Source organism: Gordionus sp. m RMFG-2023, chromosome 3 (genome assembly GCF_954871325.1).
Source record: "Gordionus sp. m RMFG-2023 chromosome 3, tfGorSpeb1-WG-v2, whole genome shotgun sequence".
NCBI lineage: Eukaryota > Metazoa > Nematomorpha > Gordioida > Chordodea > Parachordodidae > Gordionus > Gordionus sp. m RMFG-2023.
The window spans coordinates 29,086,867-29,114,657 of record NC_088777.1 but is presented as its reverse complement, the minus strand read 5'-3'; the positions used below and the strand labels follow the sequence as shown (position 1 = coordinate 29,114,657).

At 27.1% G+C, this 27,791-nt stretch overlaps 1 protein-coding gene across 3 annotated transcripts in view; it reads left to right on the top strand.

Moving 5' to 3' along the window:
• The window catches only part of LOC135926223 (ERO1-like protein alpha), a 42,009-nt gene that overhangs the window by 7,765 nt on the left and 6,453 nt on the right, over positions 1 to 27,791 (top strand). The window contains exons 10-16 of one of the 3 annotated variants that reach the window (XR_010571809.1): positions 2,171 to 2,322; positions 2,585 to 2,661; positions 2,917 to 2,986; positions 13,253 to 13,339; positions 15,821 to 15,942; positions 16,718 to 16,917; positions 25,675 to 25,809. Coding sequence is in view for 2 of the 3 variants with exons in the window: in XM_065462013.1 (XP_065318085.1) it covers positions 2,171 to 2,322; positions 2,585 to 2,661; positions 2,917 to 2,986; positions 13,253 to 13,339; positions 15,821 to 15,942; positions 25,675 to 25,834 (668 nt within the window). In the remaining variant the exon portion in view is untranslated. Of the gene's footprint in view, positions 1 to 2,170; positions 2,323 to 2,584; positions 2,662 to 2,916; positions 2,987 to 13,252; positions 13,340 to 15,820; positions 15,943 to 16,717; positions 16,918 to 25,674; positions 26,896 to 27,791 lie in introns of those variants that run through there. The other 2 variants (XM_065462013.1, XM_065462014.1) reach the window with 2 other exon arrangements.

The following is a 27,791-nucleotide window of genomic DNA, read 5'->3' as shown; positions in this document are numbered from 1 at the left end:
CGATGATACCTGGTATCCAAATATCTTTCTTAAAATCTTTTGCATATATTTTCTCATTTATATTAAAAAACCAGGTAGCTGAGTTATGATGGATGTGTGTGGATAAATTGGTTTTATTAATTGTAAAGGTCCTATGGGTTGAAATTTAAGCATCATTGAACTTGGTGATTGTTTAGTGGTTATTTGTGGCTTATTTCGATAATTAAATAAAAAATCTTGTATTTTATCATAATCATGTTTTTTTAAAATTTTTTTAAAAGTTTGTACTAGCCGCTCTGCTTCTCCGTTGGTTCTAGGGTGGTACGGCGCACTATATACATTTCTAATTGATAATTGTTTGCAAAATAAACTGAATTCTCTACTTTGAAAGGGGGGGCCATTATCCGTAACAATCATATTGGGGTAACCAAAAATAGCAAAAAGTCTTAACAATAATTTTCTTACTTCAGTAAAATTATTAGTCGATAGTTTTTGTATTTAGGCCATTTACTAAAACTAATTACTAGATATATATATATATATATCCGTTAATGGGTCCGACAAAATCTAAATGAATTCTTCCACATGGTTTATTTGGGGAGGCCCATTTCCCTATAATTGTTTTATTTCCAGGATTATTTGTCTGACATAATTCACAATTTCTACCGTGTAATTCGATATCTTCGTTAATATTTGGCCACCAAACATTCTCTTGTGCCAATAATTTTGGCGTAATAAAAAGATAAAATGATATATTGTATTCAATTAAATTAATGTATTAAAAAATAAATAAATAAATGTATTTTATTAAAATGGACATAAAAAACAGATAAAGATATTATTGAAATAAAATATTATATAATTACGACATGGCGCAGTTTCAAATGGAGAAATTTAATATAAAGGAGTGTGAGATGAAAGTTTATTTATCAAAGATGGAATTCATTTTTAAAATCGCCAAAATAGAAGACAAAATGTCATTTTTATTAGCAAATATTGGACTTGAGGTTTAAATTATTTACGTTGTGTTTGCCAAAGACATTAGAGGAAATATCATATGATGATATAATTATATTAAAAAATTATTATGCGAAGAAAACGAATTTTATGCTGGAGAGATATTATTTTTTTTAAACGGAACAAGAAAGAGGAGAAAAACTTATAGAATATATAAATAAATTAAAGATAAAAGCATAGACGTGTGAATTCAAAGAGATGTATAATACAGTATTACGGGATAAATTAGTGTCGGGAATTACTAATGACATTTTATCTTTTTATTATGCCTTGAAGGTATTCTATTACATCTCTTTCTGTTTTCAAGCTTTGTATGTTTTATTAATAACAATGAAATTCAAATTTCATCATCAATGTTTCGAAATTTTAATTTTTTATTCATTTCATTTTTTAAATCAGAAGAACTGCAAGTCTAAAAGGCCTAAAAACTGAGCCAGAGTGGTCGTAAAATAGTATGATTTTATAAATATAAATTTAAAAATGACATAATTTTATAAATTTTTGCTGGGTTTGAATGGAAAACAAATCTTGACTGGGACAAAAATCAGAATTTCGCGAAAATAAAGCATTATAAATATAAACAAGTTTATTAATATCTTTGAAAAAGACGAAAATTTATAAAGTTACCAAAGCAAAAGTTAATGTTACTCAAAGTTAAACAAATGCAGAGGTTACAGAGCTCTTTGTTACATTTTCAAAAAGATTTGTAACTTTTTTCCATTCCTACATATTGCTCCCATTTTTTATATCTTAATTATAAATAAATACGCTATGAACTAAAAAATTTTATTAAGCTTTTAGTTATTATTGATCATTAAAATATAAACGTTATAGAATAAATCCCGATTTAACGTTTTTCAAGGAATCACTATTTTAAGCGTTATGCATAAGAATTATGTTTTAAAAAAATATGAATATGTAGTAGAATAATTCAAAATCAGATGCAGTAAAATTAAAAACATTAACCTACGAGTCTAGCAATTTATAAAGCCTTTTCTTTTAGTATTGATCAATTATCGGAAATATTCAAAGTTGAGTTAATCAAAGAAATTAAGCTATAAAAATTCCCTTTTTAAAGATTTTTTTCCTAAAAACAGTAAATTATATATACTTATAATGCAATAAAAAACATACGCTAAAACCAATAATCATTTATAATTAACATAATTTTAAGACGGTAGTTTTGAACATAATCCCATGGAATTTACAAAGCGATTTGATTTGAATCTAACGCGTGGCGAAGGAAGCAGGCGATTACGAAATTTATATTTCACTTACTTATTGGAGATGAGGGCTTTAGCTAAAATAGCTCAAAATTTGCAACACGTAAGAATTTTTAAATCGATCGATTTTAAGGAATTTTTTTTTAAATTTTAGCAATAGTAATAGGGGCAGCCTGAATTTTCCTAACAATTCTTATTGACGAGCATTTTTTAAATAATATACTTATTTTTTAAAAAAAGAATCTTGTTTCCTTTTCATTTTTTTTAATTAAAATTTTATTAAATGAATGAATCGTAAATTCATTGTATAAACGTTTTGAAATTATATCATTTAAAAGAATAATTTGTTTGAATATACTGATAAGGAAAATTATTTCACGGGCAATGCAGTCGACGATGACATGGTTAATCAAACTATGAAAAAGTTATTGCGTGCCATCAAGTTTTTTTTACGAATTATAAACTAATTGATGATATATGGAATATAATTATTTAGTATTTTAATCAAATTACCTTTAAATTTAATAAGCTTCTGTTATTTATAATTAAGACTAGTTAGTAAGATATCGTGAAATTATATTTTACGAATATTGTTTAATATTATTAGTATTAATATAAGATATATTTTAAATATCAAGATGCGCCATAACTTATGTAATTAATTATCAATTTAATTTTACATTATTAATTCATGAAGAGCCTTTCCTTGCCATTTCGATGAGCACACAATGTTTCAGGGAAACAAATCGGAGAGTTTACAATTAAAAGTTAGCTATATTCATAATGCTCCATTATTATTTTTCTTATTCCCTACGCAAATACTAGATTTCCTCGGTAAACTATTTTTTACTTTGAAAGGTGACCACTTCTAAACCCCGTAAGCGTCGAGATTAATTACTTCTGATTATTTTATAGAAGCTTATTATTAAAAAGTAAATATGTATCAGGGTTAAATATTTGGCCAATAAAATATATTTCGATCAATTGACCGATATTTGGCCGGCCAAATATAGCCTATTATAATATAATTATACAAGAAATATGTTTATGAATGAATGTATAATTATATTATATTTTGATGAATTTATTCTATAAATAATGTTTATTTGCTTTGCTAGGCTTTTTTTCGGGATAACGGAGTTATTATCATTTAATTTATTTATATATTTTATTTTAAATGATAAGTTATAGATAATTTTCCCGTAGTCAAAATTTTTAATCGATTTTGGTTCTTTTTATGATTATTACTTCAACTAAACCCTCAGGATTTTATGCAAAAAGACACTACAGCATCAAGATTTTTCATATAGATGGCAGAAATTTGACTTCTTTTGACCAAATCTCGAGGCTTATGTGTTGGTTAAAATCTTTATTTAACTTTTCATAAGTAGGCTAAATCGAAGTTTTCAACGTGAGTATACACAAAAATAACAGTTTAGCCATTCAAATATACTTTTGGTCAATGTACTTGACAGGTCGATCTACCGAATAGCCTTATTAAAATAAAAGTGCGTGGTTGGAAATCAGAAACCTGTAAATCTGTTGAATATTAATTTAAAATATTTGATATTCGTTAAAAAAATATATACGAGTATTCATGGGGTCAATATGACAACATATTTTCAGGGCCGTAGACAGGAATTTTTAGCTGGGGGAGGCCAACTCTACTTAGGGAGGCCAATATTTTTTTGAAATAAAACTAATAGTTAGGCAGTCAGAAATTTTTTGTTATTTTTGAATTTGTAAATGACTTATTTTATTTTTAAATCTTAACATAAATGAATTAAAATCTAAATTCTATATTATTTTTCTTTAAGTTATACTAAATTTTGTTTACGTCGATCTTTCATCGATTCTCTAATACTCGATAGAACTCTCTTTAGTGTAAAGAATGAGGCCTCACAAAAAGCCGTTGATACATGATGATGGCAGCTGATTAGCATTTATACAATTCTTTAAATGCAAGATGATATTTTTTTTATACCTAATACTTACGATATTTTCAAAATTATGTTTCTTTAACTTCTACAGCTAATAATTCTTTTGCTATTTTCATTTCATGATGTGACGTTTCCATATAAGCTTGATAATGATTCTAATGGGGTCATTTTATCTGATACAAATCAGGGTCAAGAGGGGGACGATATATTAAAACATAATAGAAGATTATAATCATCTTGTATCCCTAAAACAGATGTTCTTATTATAATGTACCACCATTTCTTAGCTTTTCCTATCTAAAATGCACTTCTTCATGTTATAAAATTAACTAACTCTCTAATTTATAGTTAAGCTTAAAATTTTAATGACATTTGAAATTTTTAATTTTATTTTTCAACTTAAAAAAGGCGTTCTTGTTATACCACCATTCCCTGGCTTTTCCTATCAAAATGCAGTCCTTCAAGTTATAAAATTTACTAACTCTTCTAATTTATAATTAAGCTTAAAATTTTAATGACATTTGAAATATTTTTTAAATTTAATTTCTCAACAGAATTATCAAAAAATTCTAATCTACTTTTCATCATAAACCACTATTACAAACAAAATATTTGTGTTTATTTTTATTTAATGATTTGTTACCAATTATGGAAAATCAAATTTTGAATCATAGTAATTACCTAACCAGTGATATATAACTTTTATAAATTATTAATTATAATCTTAAACCTTCAAAAAGATGCCCACAATGTCTTTAAATTTCACCTTCCTTGGTTTTAATGGACACAAATAAATTTTTTAAGACACCAAAGACATAAATATATCCAATAAATAATATCATGTCGAAGTGTATGCACAACAAGGCATAGTTATATTTATAATTAAATTGTTAAGGAATTATTTGGTGATTCTAATATATGAAATTTGCCTCATATGCGATAAATCCACAAATATAACCAAAGCCAGGAAGTTTCAAATTCATCGACATTCATCCTCTCGATGCTGAGGTTCAGGGCTACCAAGCATAACACCTATAGATTCTCCTCCATTCAGTCTATTAAATCTAATAAACCCTCCTTCCTCATTGCCAACTCAACATACCTAACCTACAATCATGGCCAGTGAATTTTTATCACTATCCAATTATCCCACTATATCTCATATTCCACAGGGGCCACGTAATTCCTTCGCTATCCTTCAACAAATTAATCCATTTAACTGGAAACAATTCGGAAAACCTTTCAAATTGGAAAAATCTACTAAACTTACCAATTCCCTTAAAATACCTAATAATAGAAATATATTATTATGCAAATATATTAAAACTTCAATATCCCTCTTCAATCCAGATATCATACCAGCCTCCACACACCACACTTACCAATCTACTTCACTCCCTATTGCCCGAGGGCCAAAATAGTTTGAAATAAAATAAATAACCTTGACATATGAAGACTTCTTAGCTCTCAATAAGGAATCCACCCCAGAAGCTTTGTTACAAAAACACCCCATATGTGACCCAGAATTTTTTATTCAAACCAAAACAATCATTACTCCTGAAATTAACATTGACGAGGCACTTAAGGCTGTTAGATCTTTTAAAAAAGATTCTTCTGGAGATCTTGATGGCATTCTATATTCATACAATATATTAAGAAACCCAACGTTCCATGTAAAGCTTTTTACAGAATCTTACCAGGTTATTAAATATAATACTCAATGGGCCTTTTCCAGCACTCATCATTCCTATCCTTTTTGGTGCATATCTAATAGCTCTTAGACGGATGTATTCGCCCAATCACAGTAGGGTCTTTCTTCCGAATAGAGGTTTCTAATATCATTGATTCACGAATCAAGGAATCTCTTTACTCATACTTGTCGTCACCCATTTAGGGCTTGGCGTTCGGTGCAGAAATTTCTGCTCATCTTCCCCATATAACTATCGCAAATAGTATTCCTGATGACGTTGCTTTAAAACTTGATTGCCTTCAATACAATAAAACGTCAACACTTCGTTTCTTTGTTTTGCAACAAATATCCTGAATACTCATCATATATTCTCCACAGCTATTCAAGCCCTACATTTCTAAAATACAATAATAACAGATGGAGACCCCTTAGTCCCTGCTCTCTTTTGCATTGGGATCCACAAAATAATCCAGGAAATTTAATCCGAATCCACCTTTACCTTATATTCCTGGTATCTCGATGAAGGCATTGTTGCAGGCAACCTTTCCGCAATCCTTCCATCCCACCCATTATCGAGGATCTCTCACATATTGCAGGACTATAACTCAATTTCCTTGAATGTGAGATTTACTTCCTAAATCCTACATCCATTCCTTTAGGCACCACATACCATGTCATTAACAGAGATGAGATGACACATCTTGGATCACCTATAGGGGGTGGAAAAGGCCATCGAAACTTTTTTAAACAAATCTCTTAAAAAGTTGTCTAAATTAAACACATTATTTAATTATCTCCCTTCTCATCATTTCTTTTTTTAAATCAAAAATTACTTTAATATACCAAAAATCCTCTTCGCTCTGAGATCCTCACCGATCTTCAAATGCAGTGTTTTGCTAGTTTCTCATGATATCCAAACAAGGATTTCCTCGAAAATATATTGCACATAAAATTTTTCGACTCATCTTGGCTTCAGGCCAGCCTTCCAGCAAGTTAGGTAGTATTGGTATCCGATTCCCGCTACAACGTTCTCTTTCAGCCTTTTCTTGCTGCTCAAATTATCAATGTAACTCTTATATACCACCTATACCAGACCCTTACCTTTTGGGATATCAACAGCCTGTTCACCCTCTGTCGTCCTGCATCCAGCATTCAAAGATCTGGATGCTCCTTTGATTGCTGATTACCTCATTTCTAACAGATCTTTTGGGGAATATCCCAATAACATAATACTAAATGCAAACTCAGGCTATGAATGGTTGGAAGCCATCCCCAGTTCCAATCTTGGCCTCCTCATAACTTGTGAATAGCTACTTATATCCATAGCCCTTCGCTATGGTTATAATGATGTAGTACCCTCCATTTGCATCGATTGTGACCAGCCCATCATCCCTTTACACTGCAAGTTCTCCTGCGGATGACAACCCCGACATAAATCCATCAACAACATTCTCCTAGATGCTCTCAAAACAGTTAATATCCCATTCACACTGAACCAATAAGCCTTTCAAATGAAAACGCCATACACTCCTATGATATATCCCTCATTCCCTGAACTAACGGTCTCCCACTGACTAGGTACTGGGTAATTCCATACCAAATCGATAACTTTTCGGCCCGACTTTTTTAATTTCGATAAAATTTTGTATGCTGAAAGAATATCATTTGAAAGCATCGAATCCAAAATTTTAGCTTCCTAGTACTCATAGTTCCAGAGATATCAATGGTCAAAAGTGTCAAAAATGACCTTTTTTCGAAAAATACGATTTTTTGAAACTGAGAGAAGTTAAAAAATAATGATTTTAAAAATATAAGTTATATGTCATTTTTTAACTCTATTAAAGGCCTTTTATTAAATATTAAGGATTTTTTTAAAATAATATTGTTGCGGTTTTTATTTACGTTATAAATTTTATACATAAAAATTCCAGGTGTTTCGCTTTCCAAATTTTTTTGAATTTAATATTTTCTTATTCTATAACCTTATATCTATTCATAAAAAAAATTTAAACTTGGGACAGCCATGGGTTTTTTAGTTATTACGATTTAAAAAATCAAAAAATAAATATTTTTTTCAAAAATAGATGGCGCTCCTTTATAAAATAACGTGTTTTGTTATAATTATTTTTTTATTTTTTTTCACTTTTAAACATAAATAATAAGATTTTCTAGCATTAATATCACGAAATGAGATTATTTAGTGTTATAATCATTTTTTTTATAAAAAATTTTAATTTTCGAAAAATTATTATATAAATTTTAAAAATATAATATAGATAAATTAAAATTCATGAAAGAGATAACCTATTTTCGGTTTTTCATTAAATTTAGTTTTTTTTGACGCCATGAAAATTTCGTTTTGCGATAAATTATATGTACGCCCAGTAGCCGTTGGGATATTTTGTGCAGCTGGATAAACAAAAGAATTTGCTGGTCTTTTAGGGTGAAGAAAATTAATTAAATTTAGTTTTTTTTGACGCCATGAAAATTTCGTTTTGCGATAAATTATATGTACGCCCAGTAGCCGTTGGGATATTTTGTGCAGCTGGATAAACAAAAGAATTTGCTGGTCTTTTAGGGTGAAGAAAATTAATTTTTACTTCATCTCTAATTACATTCACTTCTTGTACAAATCCTAACCACCAATCGTTTTCATATGCACATGTTACATATCCTCTAATCTCATCGATTATCAGATCCTCAATCAAAGGATCTTCACGTGGATATATTGACATTCATTGCAGTCACCAAAATAACAGGTGGGTAACGGGGGATTGCAAATCATTCTGCCTATAACATCTCTATAAGTTAATATATCCTCACCATTTTTAGTCAATGTTGCTAATTCACAGCCTAAAATCATAAGTTTAATATTCTGGTATATGCTACAAAAGCATACACTATGTGTTCCGCTAGCCCCTGCTAATATACAATTTTTTGGTCTTAAGCTAGCAAATTTCGAAAATCTAATTGTTAAGTTTAAATTCTCGCCTTAAAATGATTATATAATTCTTTCAAATTATTAAGAACTAACCTTTTTTGAGCGTTCACTCGTTCCCCCTTTTCAATGATAGATATGCAATCTTTTTTTCCTGGTAATACCCTACTAACTTCATCACTGCAAATTTTTTTTTTTAACAATATCAACTGTTTTTTGATTGAGATATTTTGCAGGCTTTCGATTTGGAGTTGAAAGAATCCCCTTTTCTTCTAAAATGATTTTGGAATTATATGCCATATGATATGTTGAATGTCGTTTTTATTTTATTTGCGCTCCAATTAGGAGGCAGAATGGTCAGCAATTGATATTTTTTATTTTTAGATAAATTGGGATATTGTAATTTCATGTTATTGAGTATATCATTATTATCTTTCGTATCCGAATCTGGATTGTTAATTATTATAATTGTAATCGCTTTTGTTATTTTTGCTGCCTTTTTTTTGGATAATTTTTTTGGTTAGTTTTTTTTCTTCTTAATATGAGATATTCCTATTTCATTTAAAGTTATATTGATTTTATCTATTGATGTTGATGCTGTGCTGTTATTTACATATTCACTATCAGAATTTATATTTTCGATATTTTTTTGTGTAACTTTTTACGGCATTGATTACAAATATAATGTTCCGCCTCAATGTTTGGATATTGTGTCATCCACGTCATGACTTTACGCAGGTTCTTTTTATAATTAAAGTGTTTAGATTCTTTAAAAGGATTTACGCATTTATATTTATAAATTATAAATAATTTTAAGAAGAAAAATAATTAATATCAAAATATTTGTAAAATAAAAATTAATTAATATTAAGGCAGGTATATGAAACTAGCTTTTATCTTTCAACAATTAATAATTATATTTATTTGTATGAGATATCGGAATCTTAACTATCTTTTTACGTAATTTAATCATTTATTATAAAAACTAATTTTTACAAGTTATCAATATAGCAATAATAATAAGTAGTGATCTTCATCGGGCCTAATTTTTCAAGCCCGGCCCGAAATTTTTTTCAAAAAAAGTTTTGCCGACCCGAACCCGAAATTTTTTAAAAACAGTTATCGACCCGGCCCGGCCTGAATTTATATAGGAATTAATTTTTATAATTACTCAAAATAAAAGACATATATGTCGTTTAGTTTCAATAAATAAAATCAAATATTTTTATTTTACATAAAAAATTCAATATAAAATTGATAAATTTATATATATTTAAAGAAGTTTCCAAGGTCCGACCCGACCCGGCCCGAATTTTTTTTCAAAATATTAGGCCCGGCCCGAACTCGATTATTTTAAATATAATTAAGCCCGTCCGGGCCTGGCCCTACTTTGCAGATCTCTAATAATAAGTAAGCCTATCAAACGATCTATATAATATTTTTTCTTGATAGTAATGCTGGAAAATCTTATTATTTATGTTTAAAAGTGAAAAAAGTTTAAAAAAAATAATAATTATAACAAAATACGTTATTTTTTAAAGGAAACTAAAAATCCCATGGCTGTCCCAAGTTTAAATTTTTTTTATGAATAGATATAAGGTTAGAGAATAAGAATATATTAAATTCAAAAAAATTTGGAAAGCGAAACTGGAATTTTTATGTTTAAAATTTATAACGTAAATAAAAACCGCAACAATATTATTTCAAAAAAATCCTTAATATTTAATAAAAGGCCTTTAATAAGTTACAAAATGACATATAACTTATATTTTTAAGATCATTATTATTTAACTTATCTCAATTTCAAAAAATCGTATTTTTCGAAAAAAGGTCATTTTTGGCACTTTTGACCATTGATATCTCTGGAACTATGAGTACTAGGAAGCTAAAATCTTGGATTCGATGCTTTCAAATGATATTCTCTCAACATACAAAATTTTATGTAAAGGTCGGGCCGAAAAGTTATCGATTTGGTATGGAATTACCCTACTATACTTGTGTCGATTTTGCATCAAAGTCCAACCTCCTATTTTCTGCCATCGAAAAGGCAGAAATCCTTCAAAAAAAGCAAATATGCTGGCCTTACCAACACAGTGAATCGTTACCAATACCTTAGGCATGTTCGGAAGTGAGGGCCTCGATTTCATTAAGACCATGGGGGAAAAGTGAGGCAGATCTCTGGGGGCCCCAATGAAGGATTTTACCGGTCCAGTTTCACTCTTCGTGATATGTATCTTTTTTAATATTTTTCTTTTTAGTTCTTTTTAATTGTTTTTTTTAAATATTTTTTTAATTCAATATTGTTCATATTTGTATTTAATTTTTTAAAGTTTTTTTTATGATGATTAAAAGAAATCATTTATTAATGAAATAAAAATTTTTCTTGTGTTCTACAAGGTAATCAATAATTTTATAATTCTATTTTAAAGAACTCCATCTGGGAATCCTTTTCACAATAAAATTGCAATTTGGTATCGATTAAAAAATCTTGAAGATTTGTAGGCGCTTTACGTACCCTTGATTATTCTTGAGGGATGAGAATTAATTTTGATATTAGTTTCTCAGCCTTAATTCTTATCAAATCAAAAGAATTATCACGTCTTTTATTTTTTAATATATTAATCTCAAATCAATACAATTTTTAGCATCCACTATATTAGTACTTAGACTGTAGATACTTATTTAGTGGATCTATTGTTATTAATACCTCATAAATTAAAATGGCCAATATAATTGTAATTTATATTAATGATAAAAGATCAGAGGCTTCGACTGAATCATGAGTCCTCTGAGTTAAGTGTTCTATTAGAAAAATAAAATAATACTTCACCAATAACTTCAAAATTCTTATAATTGATACGAGATGTTTCTATATGACCTGTCCATCTATGATCTAAAAGTCTCTATGGCCTGTATATTTTACAGGATACTTTAAAACGCCTAAAAAAGTTATGCAATGCATTAAATAAATTAAAAAATTAATAAAAATATTATTTTACCAATTTTGAACCACAAGATGCAACTTATGGTTGTATAGCAATGTATATAAGTTTATTAATTTTTCTTGAAGCAGGGTTTGTACTCCTTCATTTTGGCCAGACATGACGTTTGCACATCATATGCCTGGCTTATTACATTCAATGATTTAATATTTAATTCGTCTTTCTTTCTTTCTTTATTATTCTTAGGTTTTCACAACTTGTTTATTAATTTGTATAAATATTTTTATAAAGAAGTATTTTCATATAGATTTAATTTTTAATGGTGAATTAAAATTTAATATATTTTTTTTAAATTTTGGAATCAAAATTTTTTTCGAGGGCCAGGTTCGGGGGAAAAAATTATTTTTGATGGGGCCTGCTCCTCGTAGCCACGGCTCTGCATATTTTAAACTGTATTGTTTTATTAAACAGCTCGGTTTACGTCGATTTTTAAAAACGGCTAACTTAATATTTCCAAAAAATATAAACCTCTAGATTTCGCTAATAGATGTCCAAACTTTTGCACCATCTACGATCAAAATCTTCAGGCTTGCATAGTTTTTTTTGTGGACAATATATAGAATTAGCCGTTTTTTAAAATGGGCTCAAAAGCAATTTGACAACAATAACTTAACTGTTAACTGCTATATCTCAGTCATTACTTTATTTTTCGTCATGATATTTGTAAAATTTATATTTTTTAATTCATCTGTTTTATATGATATATAATGAAACTTATCCATTTATAACAATTTCAGAAACTTAATCAAAAAAATTAATAATTCATTAAAAATAGTATTTTCCATAAAATAACTTTAAGTAAAATTAATATTAATTTTTATTTTTATAATTGCTAACACAATAAAACAGTTCTAGTCTAAAATGTCCATTTATATTAAAGTATAGCATTTTTAAAAAATTTGGACTGATCAAAATTGATTTTCTTCAAAGAAAAAGCAAAAAAAAATAATAATATAAAAATGCATTTAAAAAAAGGCCAATATTAAAATAAAAATAAGAAAACCAATAATAAAACAAGAAAAATGTCATTTTCTTATCAAATTTTACTAAATATTTTTTATTATATTAATCTTAAAATAACTTGTAACAAGTAAACATATGAAAAACTAAAAAAATATAGTCTAGACAAAATGATTTATTTTTTAGTTCCCACTTCTATTATTCAGTAATAACGTTTTCTTAAACTCTGGAGTCTATATGAATCCCGCGAATGCTCGTGGGGGTTGAATAAAATTTTTGTATTGGAAATTTTTTATAGAATATCCACTACCACAAATTAGCTTATTCTATTTGTATTAATTAGATTTACTACCACCATTTTAATACCTGTCGACTTTGACACATTAAACTTATAATGTTATTAATTTAAGTTATTTAGAATTAAACTAGGAAGCGGTGAATGGGGATAATTGAAATTAATTCTGCATAAATTTTATTTCTCTATGATTATTTGATATAAATAGGAAGATATAAGATCTCATTTCCTCAATATATCACGAATCATGGATTGCGTTTCTTGTGACAAGTGTCGTCTTTGGGGCAAACTGCAAGTAAATAGGAAATCATAATCTTTCCTTTAAATAAGCAATTATTTCACCTAAACCACCCTAAAAATCCTATCCAATTTATTTGTTCCTTGAAATTACTTTTGTGATACTCAATTTTACCAAGTTAAAAAAGGTATTTACATTTAGGTAATTTCATGTGAAATCAATCAATGTTTCTTTATACCATTCTTAAAACGAATGGAACTTGGTACGATTTTTATATGTGAAGAAAATTTTATTAAAATCCAAATTTAAAGCGATGTAAGAGATAGTTACCTTTTAAAGTCCAAAATTTTACCAACTTGATTTTTATAATTTTAAATTACTTGATATACTAATATATAAATATACTTTAGGAGATATTTTAAAAAATTGAAAATCTTGAGAAGGGAATTTTATTTGAATGATAAAATTCACTAGTATTTTTTTACTTTTGTATTTTAATATTTATTTATAAAAAGAATGGAAGACTACACTTTTTTAGATTTTTTTTTTATTATTTTATAAAATAAACAATAATATATTTAAAGGTGCTGTATTTTTTTCTAAAAAATATTTATTTTATTTTTTCCTCCCAACATAGTTTTAACTTATATGTGTTTTTCTAAAAAAAAATCGATATGGTTGCAGAATAGCATTTTTCAGCTAGATCCAAAAGGTGCATGTTGATAACCTTGGAGGCACGTTAAAGGGACTGGCTGCTTCAAAATGTAAAACATTGAGTTTTATATAAATTACATTATTCATGAATTTCACATATGTGACCAACAAAAATTTTCGATGATATAAAGTTATAAGTTCTGGAATTCAAAAAATGATACCATATTTCCTAGGATTTGAATCAAATTAAAACAAAATTGCAAGAAGCTTATAACCATAAATTTTATAATATCATATATGCAGATAGAAATAATTAGATTTTTAATGAAATCAAAGAATTCATATCATAATAGGCATATATGATGAGTTTTGATAGTTAGCTAACAAAAGAATTAAATGTCTAAAGCATTCTTATATCCCACAATTGCACAGAAAATATAGCTACAGAACGTACTTATAAATTGTATTCTTGAGAAATTCTATCAATATCCACACAATAGAATACGATAGAAACAAAAAAGTTTTTCCCAATGTTGTAAACGAACGCTTTCAAAAAGTTCTTGAAGAAAAATCCTGTTAATTTTGACGAACTTTGAACGTGAACGCGTTTATTTTTTTGTCGTGTTTTACGTTTTCAATTTTATTTATTTGAAAATAAAAAAATATTGATCCGACTATTTTAAGAAAAAGAATTATTTTTAATCAGCTGTATATTGGATTAAATAAGAATTGAATTAATAATGTTTTGAAAAGAATTGGGAAACACTTTCTCAAACTGTGGTCTGGTAGAAGAACTATTAGCATATCTTTCAAAATTAAAGAAACTGTCAAATTTCTTTCAGTACAAAAAGGGTTTACTTTAAACTTGGCGTTAATTTTTAGAAGTGAAATTGAAACACATAGTAAATGATAGTGATAGTTCTGAAATCATTTCACTCAAAGAAAATATGCTAAAAAAAACTTGCGTTACGATTTTGGGTTAGTGATCAGCAAGTTATAATATATAAGTATACTTATTTATTTAATTTATTTTTTATTTAAAAAATTATCTAGGTATTGGCATCTCTTTTAGATCCAAGATTAAAAATTGACAATTGTGTCAAAGTATATAATAGAGCAAAATTGCTCAGCTTCAGAATTTATAATAAAACATTTTAAATTTATAGAGAACGATGATATTTAGGTAGTAAATATCGCTATTGAGGATCAAGTGGAATTTAAATTCAAGTTATTTGACAAAATTGGCAAATAAACATTCAACAAAATACAAATTATGATTCCACGTTAGGTGACTTAGAACAAGAATGCCATATTCTTCTTGGAAAACGACATTCACAAGATATGATGTTCTAAATTTTTGGAGAGGAAAGAAGAGTGAACTTCCCAATCTTTCCAGGCTCGCCAAAATAATTTTTTGTATACCGGCGACTGGCACAGTCAGTGAAAGAGTTTTTTCTACCGCTGGATTGACGTTAAATTCAAAAAGATCATCATTATGTCCCGAAAATTTAAATAAAATAATTTTTATACATGATAATTATAAAATTACGAAATCGATTTTGGATTTATAATGAGTTTTCTATTAAATAAAGATTAAAAAATATGTCGATCGATATCTGTAGAATAATGTATATTTATTTTTTTTAATTATTATAAGCAATTAAAATAATTTATGTTATAAAAATTCATAACTGCGCCGATTTACGCTGCTTTTGTTGACGGCGGCTAAAAATCGGTGTGCCGGCGGCCGTCGATTAGATTTTTGAAAATTGCACCGGCCGCTGATAGTTTCTTCGGCACACAGGTCTAACTATATTTAAAAATATTAATATTTCGCATAAATTTTTAAAAAAAATAACACAAATATTTTTTGTTGTGTAATAGACTCAAGGACTAGGTACCGCTTTCAAGGTATTATTCGATTCAAAATTTTCGAATCCCAAGCATAAGAAGAATATGAGATTGAAAAGAATCGAAATTGTTGCTCTACTCAATGCCTTTGGAAGGTTTTTAATTTATTACTATGGATACCTGATTATTATAGGGTTTATGTTCACTTGGGCCTATTTTTCAGGAGAACGATTTTTAAAATTACCATGCTCTCTAGCTTAAGCTATAAGATATTTAGGCAAAAAATATTAGATATTCATACATTGACAAATCTATTTTTTAGAATTTTATTATATATTATAACCTTTTTGAAAACTGCAAGAAAGTGTAGATAAGACTGTTTTAATTCCTATCTCAGTATATAAATAGCTAACTAAACATTATTAAACTTTAAATTTCAACAAGGTTGTTTGTAGATAGATGTTCTAGCATCCTATACAAAGTGTTAAACCCTGAAAAAATATCTCCCCTTAACATATTTGATATTATTTTTTTAAAAATGCTCCCTTTTTAGCCAAAAATGTATATTATGACATGTTCTGGATCAAAAAATCGTTTATAGCTCAATAATAATTAGTCATGTCATGACGTTTAAGATATATATTTTTAGAAAAATTATTTTGTTGAGTTCTTATAGTAAAATAAGTCGTTATAATCAGGGTGATGCGTACAATGAAAAATATTGTGGTAATCCAATTTTAATCTGATAAGGAGATAAATTAAGATAAAGGGAGAGAATTAGAGGTTATGATAGATGAAAATATGGGTAAAGTATAGGAGGCGGGGATGTTTTGTGAATTTCAAAAGGGCCAATACTTATATTGGCTCGTGGCAAAAATGAATCCGGCGCCCTTTATTAAATTTATATTTTATTTATTTTCATTTGGATAGGTACTGTCAAATTTATTTATTTTGAAAAATCGTAATTTTTGGAAAACGTCTATGGCCTAGTCGGCAAGAACCTCACTTGCCAATCCGATGGTTCTGAGGTCGTATCCTAGCAAAGATCGTGTTTTTTTACTATATCTAACTTGGTGGTTCCATCCTTGGAGTGGGGGGGGGGTGATATATAGGAGACCAGACTCGACCACGTGATTCCATTAATATATATTTAATAATAAGGAGGTCTTATTACATTTTAATAAATTTTGGTCGGTATTTATCAAATTAGGTTGTTATTTAGAAATTTGTTATACATTAGCAGTACCATCACCAAATATACTTAAGCTTTAATCATAAAATAACTAATTTTGAATTTGTTTAAAATTTAAGAAAATGAAACGATTGTAAAATAAAATTATTGAAATTTTACTTATTTTATATATTTACAAGTAGCAAACATTTATTTTAAGTTTAAGATTATCGCCGCTATAATTTTCAATGATATTCTTTTTCTCTATTCCTAGTAAAACATAAAAATTCAAAAAATAATCATCTAATTTTAAATATAATCAATCAGCTCTTTTGAAATTAATGCACAATTATCTTATCAAAATACGAGTTTATAAAAGAATATGTAAAAAAAAGTTGTAAATACAACCATTTGAAATAGATAATATTTGTAATGCTTTACATTTTAAATAAGGAATTAATTTGCTTCGTTATTCATTACCAAAAATTCATTTAGGTGTTAACGTTCATTTACAAAAACAGAACCCGTTCAAATTCGTAAACTCGTTTATTCAAACTTATAAATATTATATTTTAAAAAAAATCCATTTAAAATTTAATATAAATAAATGCTAAATAATACCTTACTTTGTCATACTTTTATTTTGAATACGATATAGAAAATAGTGTATAAAAATATAAAACAATGATAAAATATGATTTAAAATGTAAATTTTAATATATTAAACATTTCTCTTAATGATCGTTTTTCAACATTTTCGCTTGATAAGGAATATAGATTCTTAGTTAAAACGGAATTTTCTACGTTAAAAACTCGTTTGACAAGAGCTGAAGATGGATTTACAATGTTATATTTAATAAATAAGGATTTTATTTTAGTATTTAAAACATTCCTTTTTTTTATAAACAATTCTCTCAAAATTGTCCACCAATTCATTGGGGAAGAAAATTTTTTTAGAATACAATTTGTCTTGAAGGTTCCTCAATTCTAGTTTTTCTACCGATTCTTTAAATATGATAGAAGTTTATTTTTTATTATTTCATTTTGTGAAAACCTTATTTAAACCTATTCGAGTTTAATATATGCTGTGTATATTTGCCTGCTGTAAAATATTTGCAAGAAACAGTTGATCTATTAGTTGAAATTTTTAAAAAATAAGTTTTATCTAAAATTTAAGTGTTAACTTTTTTAATTAGAATGAACATAAAAAAGAATGAATACGTTCACCAAAATTCGTCTAAAATACAAGGCTGTTTGTTCACCGGGTTTCAAAAAACCTACTCGTGGACCTTTTAAATTTAGCGCGTTTGTTTACAACATTATATATGTATTATATTATAATAAAATATAGATAATTTTGAATAAATAACCTTTATGTAAAATGTTAAATTGCAATTTGCATAAGATATGGCATTTGGCGGCCCAGAGTGGTCGTCTAATTTTCACAGGTCTGAGACCTTGTATTATGGAATATGGTAAAATAAAATATCTATAAAGTGGATAATATTTGGTAAAGAGTTTAGAGTACGGGATTAGAGTGAGTAAAAATCTAGAATAATATATTTTACAATTTGTATTCGATTCGAATTATTCTAATAACTTTTTTTCTAAGTTATTATAAAATAATTCCTACATAAATATTTTGACAGAATTTTTTATTGCATATTTAATTTTATACAGAAAATCAATTATGATTAAGAAGATATGATCAAGTTATTAGTGAAATTAAATGCATATAATTTAATTTTTAAGCTAAAAAGTTTTTTTTACTGTTTCTTCTTTATAAGACATTCGATTTTTGACAGCAAATTAGTACCAACTGAGAAGAGCTTTTCATAAGCATTGATATGCCTTTTATGGAAAGGTAATCCAGAGCCATTTTCGAGATTATGGGAATCCGACATGCATTGCTTCCACCACATTAATGGGTTAATATCACTTTTTGCTTCTGGCTCACTCAGATAAAAAGCAATTTCAAACTGTTGAATATTATTTAAAAACAATGTCTGGTCTATTGTTTTGTTGAATTAAATCCTTATTTATTTCACAGTTATCATTATCCAGCTTTTAAAAATACAACTTTCTTTCTGTATAACTTTTATAAATCTCTTTAAATTTATCCGTTCGTTTGGATATATCAATATTATAATGAACAGATATTGATTTAAAATATTCTATTTTAAGCCTGGAATCAAGTATTGTGATTATTATTGCATATTATAATGTTCAAGAATTTATCATAAGCAACCTTGAAACCATTGCTAAATTATTCTTCAAAAGGTTTTCCTTTATTGAGATGTTCAAGAATTAAATTATAATAAAGTATAACTAAATTATTATAATTTTGGTAAGAGCACAATATAACGAAAAACGAAACAGCAAAAAATTGGGAATCTCGCTTGTATCTTTTAAAAAATTTTAAAATAAATTTGAAGTTAATATAAGCGAGATTCCCAATTTTTCGCTGTTTCGTACCAAATTCATAATTTTTACCCACAAACGGTATTTGTAGTTTTATATGGTAATTTCCCATTCCTTCTAAATTTTAACAAAATATTATATTATTCCAAATTATAAATTTTAGGTTACCTTTTATATTTGTTATTCTTGAAGAATTTTAATATTTGTTATTACTTCATTAAGTAAATTTTTGATAGCCGGCTTTACAATAATCCCTTTTCAATCATTTATTATATTTCTTCAACACCCCCAAGTGAATAATGATATAAATTTTAAAAATGAGTATCATGATATTACTATATTTCAGGGTTATTTTAATATAATTAATTATTCATAAAGTATAACATTATCTAAGCACATCAGTTGAAATATTTATTAATATGGCTAAAAATATGTTTAAACGGAAATTCTCAGTGATGGAAACTGAGTTTTATTAATCAAAGCTAACAATAATATTTTATCTAAATGAAATATTAAAGTAAAAATGCCTAGATCAATTCCAATTTGTAGATAGATTTCCAATTTTGGCATTATGCACATATTAAAAATAGAATTCACTATTAATTTATAAATAAATTATATTCGAATTTGTTATTTTGAAAAATTTATTGTAAGTGTTCCAACATATTATCAGTTTAATCCTAAGGGGACTGATGTGTTATTAAACTTATGTTTGAACACGGTACAGTCATTTCACAGTCGACTCTACTTACCTCCTACATGAGAAAACGTGAAATTATTGTTATATACAAGCGTTGTAGTTTTCTAAATTTGAATATGGCAAGCAACCACGCCTCTCGCCTAAAACCTGTTTAAACAAGTGCTCAATAGGAGCACTTGAGGGAAGATGGGCATTGTATTTTATAAAAATATTTTTTTAAATCGTTATAATTAAATAATATATTTATTGTTTGTTTAAAAAAATTTATCCAATATATTATCAATTTGATTGAATCCATATCTTCTATATCATTGAACGATATTTTCTGTGTAATTGTACGTATTTTTGGAATTTGTTTTCTTATAATATTAATTTACCTACTTTTCAATTCTTTATTTTTATCCTCCTTATTCATTCCCAATCAGGCGCGTACGGAGCGGGGGGAGGGGGGCAGGGGGACAAATACCCCCCCCCCCCTTCTCCCAAGCCAAAAAATGCAAATGCCGGATATATTTTTCAAATAATTATTGTTTATATTAATTTATATTTGTTAATATTTATTCCTATATCTCATATTAAATATATATTTATTACATTTATTATCACATTCATAAGTTATTTTATCAATTAATTTCGATTTCAAGTTTTCCGGCATAATATTTACTTATTATTTTCAAATTTTTAGTGGCGTAATATTTATCTACCATTTTCAAATTTCTAGTCAAATAATAATTATTCTGAAATTGCCCAACAGGGAGAAAGATCCAACGAGATAGAGTCTCCGCCATCAAGCAGTAACAGCTTTTATGAAGTTAGAAGAGCCGATTATTTGCTATTACTGAAATATCACAATGGCCTGAAAGAAATATTTCCTCAGAAGCAAGAAAATTTGGTTCAATGCTTATTCCAAATTTTTTTCTCATTAGAATGTGTTATTTAATTATACAACTATTTTATGTATTACTTTTCAAAAACATGACATTGACTTGATTAAGAAGATGAGAATAGCTTAGAGAATTTTATTATAATTCAAGGAAATTAGGGCTAATGTTGATAAAAAATTTCATATTTTATATGTTATTGTTAAGTCAAAAGCAGAGCTATATGTGTTTAATATTTGTCTCCCTCGACTTGCAGCAAGGCAAGCTCATAGTTAAAACATTAATATAGGATCAGTAGAAGAGTATATCTTAGATACAGATACATTTATAACCCAAATAAATGAATGGTTTTTAATTCAATGCAGCACTTACCAATCTGCAAATATTACTTCCATAAAAGCCTTCCCAACCTTTTTCAGATGGTGATAGAAAAAAAATATATTTGTTGGATTTTTATCATGAAGATGTTAAAGTATCTTATGATGCCTTATTAACTGAATAACTATGTTTATAAGATTAACTATGGTTGATATAGTCCAAAAAATGCTATGCTCTGCATTATTTCAAACACATTTTAGATTATATTCCCAATGTATTAAAAGGGTTTATATATATTATCAACTCTTCCCATTAGTAAACTAATGAGAGAACATTCTCTTTTTTTAAGAAGAATAATAGAGCCCTGCAGAGATACCATTTGCAGGGCACGACCCGGGTTTTTTTAAAAAGATTTTCAGGCCCGGCCCGGCTTTTTTTAAAAAAAATTTTCAAGCCCGGATCGGTTTTTTTTAAAATAAAATTTTCAGGCCCGACCCGGATTTTTTTAAAATAAATTATATTTATTTTTGATTTTTATAGCTAATAATAACGATTTCAAATATAGGCTGTTTTAAAATATACAGCCCGCCCAGATATTTTTTTAAAAAAAATCAGGCCCAGCCCGGGTGTTTTTTTAAAAATATTACGGGCCCGGCCCGGGTATATTTAAATAAACTCTGAAAAACATACCTAAGAAGTACAACTTCTGAAAGTAGATTGAATGATTTGGATCTTTTAATTCATAGGCATTTGGCGACAAGCAAGGATGAGATAATTGGAAAATTAGCTCAATCACAACGAAGATTGGATTTTATATTGTAAACATATAACATACAAAAATACAATTATTCCTAAGAAACTTTTTGTGTAATAATTTATATTTCTAACATTTAAATTTTTTATACTTTATATATAAATTTTAAAGGCTTATAAAATTCAAATTTCTATTTTGAGTCATTTAAGTGATTTTTACATATATTTTTTTTTATTCACATTAATTAAAAATTGTGTATTAGAAATAGTTATTAGTCCTAATAAGTTTATGCTTGATTTTCAATAATATTTCTTAAAATATTTTATTATCCCCCCCCCCACCTCCCAAGACCAAATTCCTGCGTACGCGCCTGTTCCCAATTTAATTTGAATGGATAATAGCAGAAATTATATTATTATAAACAGATAAAACTGCAATAAAGTTATTCAAAAATTATAAACATTTTATCAATGTCGTATAAGAGACCAGGTTGGCGAAACTCTAAATTTGCAAAATCATATACTTTGAAGTGAGTCTAGATATAGTTGGAGTTGCGAACCCACCTTCAAGGTTTTGCCAAATGCTGCATAACCTAAAATTTATTCATTTCGAAAAATAACGATTATATTAATATCTGGCTATATTCTTTTATAAATTTACGTTCCTGGGAATTATAGCGTATAAGTCCTATTATCAAATAAATTATCAATATCAAGTTTTTCGCTTGATATTTTATTTAGGAACCATGGACTCATAATATGAATTCCATCTTATCTATTGGGAAATTTTTTAATTATTTTGTTTATTCCATAAAGAATGATACTTTTGAAATGAGCTTTTGGGGTATGATTTTAATTCTTATATTTTTAAAACTTTTCCTCATCCTATGCCTACTAAATGAATATTGTGACAAGCCCAGTGAAAGTTGTGCTTCTGGTAAAAAATAACTTTCTGCTCTGTTAATCAGTATACAATCGATACACAAGTTGAAAATCCTCATCCTTTAAAACTTTATACTCAAACATTTTACCTCTTTTAAGAGAAAGAAAATATATCTTTTAGATGGAAATTGTATTTCAACACTTTTATATTTGTTAATAAAACGATATTGTCTATCAGTGGCGTAGCCAGGATTTATCCATGGAGGTGGTGGGTTTGTTAAAAAAAATTTGGTCGTATTAATTTTTCAGTAGTTATCTTTATATCATCTTTGTTGTTGGCTGAAAATGCAAATACTAATTCTAAAATTTGCCAATATTTTATGTTTTATTAGTGTCTAACCACTATAGTAGCCGGCATAAATGAAGAAAATATTAGTAACAAAATTTTGGCCAAATTATCATTAATAAGCGACTGAAAGCATTATTCTGAAAATTTATCAATGTTTAATGTTCAATATAAATTTAAAAATTTATTGTAAATAACTGTATTTTAAAAAAATATAATTACAATAAAATATAAGTAATTTTTTTTGCAAATAACGGTATTTAAAAAAATATAATTTAACAATTATATAATATAAATAATTCTTATTGTAAATGCAATACTTTTATTAAAATAGTATAATATATAAAAAATATTTATATATTATGACTAAGAATTTATTATAATTAGGTTTTGCATATAAAATTTTGTGAACATATTATAATCATAATGCAATTTTATGATTTAAATTTATAAAGAGTGGTCTATTTTTCTCTAAGATTTGGCTAATCCATTTAAACGGTTTTCAGATTTTTAACCTTTTCAAAGTTAAAAAGATCTTTCATTAAAGCAGGTACTAATCGGTAAGGTATAAAATAAAAAACAATGTTTTGATATGAGACAGGGAATCTTTAGTGCAATTACCCATGGAAAGGGCCTGCAAAGCATTTTTTGATCTCAAATATTACTCATTCTGGCAAGATTTTTATGCCAAAATTCGACATCACAAAGTAACTTATACGATCCTGATAAATCATCAGTGCAAAACTCTTCGATTTTCATAATATCTTCTCGCGTTTCAAGTGTAATCAACAATTCAGACTCAACTGGTAAAAGAAAATAAAAGCTTTTTAAAATATAATGACTAATAAATCTTTCCTTTAATTGAAATAAAATTGCAATAAGGGGAATAAAAATATTAATTTTATAAAAAATCCTCAGTCATAGATACATCAATATTTAAGCGATTGAATTGTAGAAACTAGGTTTAAAAATTTCAATCCCTAACATATTAGCCGTCCTTTATTTTCTCGTATATTTAATGAATTTTTTCATTCACATTATGATATTTGTTAATATTTCAACAATATCCTTTGCCCTATTCATAACCTCCCTTAAATCCAAATCAATTTTTTATAGCATTTTGCTAAAATCAATGTATAATTTTATAAAAAATAGCATTGATTGATATTAAAAATCGTGGCTTCGTAATATAGCTTACAAAAGATTTTCAGCATCTCCGGAATCTTTTTCCTTGCCTGATATGTAAGATTCGACCGCTGCAAACTTCATACAATTCGATGAAAAGTCTCACTGACTGTTGTCTTTCAATAAATCTAGTTGGACAAAATCTTTTTAGTTGCTTTGATTATTTGAATCAAGGTTATCAAATATTTGTATAAAAAGCTCCCTCTTCTTTGGTGGTGTGAAAATGTAAACCGACTATATTGTTTCTTAATTTTGAAAAATAGATTAGAATTATATAAAGATTTCTATTAACTTAATAAATTCCAATTAAATTATAATATTTTTACGTAAAATTTTCTACAGTGAACATAGATAGCTGTGCTGGTAAACTATAATTCTTGACGGCACCCCTTTAACATAACCACTAATCGAGGGAGCTCCATATCCTTAGTCTCTCATTAGATTCAAATTTAAATGTAGGTCTTGAAGGGATGCTATAATATTTTTGGCTATCGTCTCTGATTTAGTGTCATGTAAGGCTAAATTGAACAAAAAGTTCCTCCATTTTGAAATCACCTAATCCCATATCAATTGCTATGGATGATTACTCTATGTTACCCATCCTACGTTTCGTCCACCAAAACACTAAAAAATGATGATGCTTTCACTTTTGCAGAAATTTTATTTTATTTCTAAATTGAAACCGTATTTTAAAAAAAATTAAATCCCCCTTCACTACGCCACTGTCTGTCTTTAGTGATTTTTATGTTTCATAATTTAGTTTTAAAAAATGGCGAGAACAAAAAAATATAAAAAATCGGTTCAACATTTAATATAATTAAATAGTTTAAATTTTCATTATTTTAATAAATGAAAAATGATATCTATTTAGTATAATTGATCGAAACCGGATTAGACCACTCCATGGTCAGAAATTTTTTAAAAAGGTGGCCTGTTGCCACCGGTTTTATGGAATCAGTTATTGTCAGTACTGGAAAAGTCAGGTTGGCTTAAACCTACATTTTTTATCTCAGGCCACGGGTCGAAAATAATGGATTATGCAGATCTAGATTCAATGTTATTGAATCCAACATATAAAATCAATGTTTCTCGAATATTTTATTGATGTTACCGCCTAGCCTTGCATAATTTTATAGGTGGGCTTTGAGAGTTCATTGTTTTAATTGAAACTTTAATTATCTTTATATTATGTGTATTTCTTAAAAATTTATACTGTAATGTTTTTTTTAGATTATCCAATAGTATTCAGGAGTTGTCGACGTTTTACAGGAATTTGAATACAAGTCAAATCCAAAGTGCTAAATACAAATTGGTTAATAAGAAATCATCTATTCACTCTTTCTTAAACCCTACTACCAACTCCAATAACCTTATGCAGAAAGAATTATAAAAGGCTCATTTTTTCCTATTCGTTACAAAAATAAGTTCTCTTCCCCATTGAATTAGTATAATTTGAAATATTTATTTAAGAAATAAATTAATATATTTTGGCGATCTATAAAATATTTTGAAGAAAACCACTATAAAAATTAATATACTTTTTTACTTATATTCTTCATCCGACTTTTAAATGGAATAGAAATCTTGGATTTTAAAATACTTTTAACTTAACACATCTTATAAATAATATTCATTTCTTTCTAAATTAAAATGTTATCTTTTATATGGTTAAATTTTACAAAGATATTTCGAAAAAATCATAATTATTTATACATTATCAGACCTTTTTTGGTTGTATTTACATCGGGTATCAAAATATTTAATTCTACCAAATTATACAAAAAATTAATTTATTAAATATCATTATTCTGTTCGCGACTATTATTATTTTCCTATGCCATATCTTTCCACTTATAAATTTTTGTATTTAAATATGTATATCATGTACATATGTGATGTTAGCCAAAAAATCTATACATACTTAAAAATTAATGTTTTATTTTTACCCCACCGACCTATGGAAAACGTTTTACAGCATATAAAAAATTCATTAAATTTTCAAAAATTCACATATTCTTACGAATCATATAGTGCATTATTTTTAAGTTTAATTGACTATTTGTTTTCATTCGAATAAATTGTTTTTTAAATAAAATAATAATAGAATTTTTTTTATCGCGCATCTAATTTTAAACAAAAATATTTATACTAATCTAATAAAGAACTTGTAATTATTAATAAAATTAAAATGTATATTATTTTATAATGCCAACTAGTGATTTGCATAGGGTCCGGCCCGATCTTAAATGAATTTTTATTTATTTATTACGAAAGGCCCAGTTCCAGTCCGAAATGAAGATTATTTGCCGCTCGCCGAATTTATTTAAATATATAAAAATTTAATTTATTTTAAAAATAAAACGCCTTGCTTCTTATAAAAAAATTTTAAATATATCAATTTATTTTACAAAATTGGATATTATATTTAAAAATTTAATCCCCGAATTTTTTCCAAAAATATTAGGCCCTAACTTAGCAGATCTTTAATATAAATTCATGCGATTTTTTAACAATAAATTAGTTACAAAACCATATCACCTGCTAGATTAAAGGTTATCAGTAGAAATGTAAAATTATTAAATTTTACCAAAAAATAATTATTTAAATATTCTATTAAATAATTCGTATCAGAACTAACAGGCGCGTAGCCAGCGAAGATCCCCCGACCCTCCCATATCATATTTTTTTATCAAAATATAAAAGGGTTTCATTAATTGTGAATTGCAAAGTATACTATTTCAAATAGGTTATATTCTATTCTAAATATTAGCAAATATTTTAATATTTATTTCTTACTTTCCTTTTATCTCGCGAAAATTTAAAGTTTATTTTACATTTTTTCAGTCAAAAAACTATTTAATTACTCTCTATTAATAATTATGATTAGAAAATTTTTAGAGTGTATGAAATGTTCAGATATCCAATTAGACAGAATTTGCTGAATATAATTATTTCTGAGACTTCTTGTGCTACAGAAAATAAGGAACTGCAAAAACTTGCACTTCAGGATAGAACCCTCGATATTAAGCGTTACATTTTTTAGATCTAAAAGCGCCTATTTTTATGACCTTGGAGAAATATTAGATTCACCGGAAACCCATGAAGCTGATACATTAGATTTAATACAACTGCCAATTTTTTTCATTGGAATATATTATTTATTACACGGTAATTTTATGCAATATTTTTCAAAAAAATGGATTTGACTGAAGTTATGAGCGCGCCCAGAGATAATATTGACTAGGAATTTATCGAGATTTATATGTTTGTTTAGGTGAAAGCAAAATAGTGATTTTAGATTTTACAAGCTCGACTTACCGACAAACAAAGGATCATTGTAAAGATTT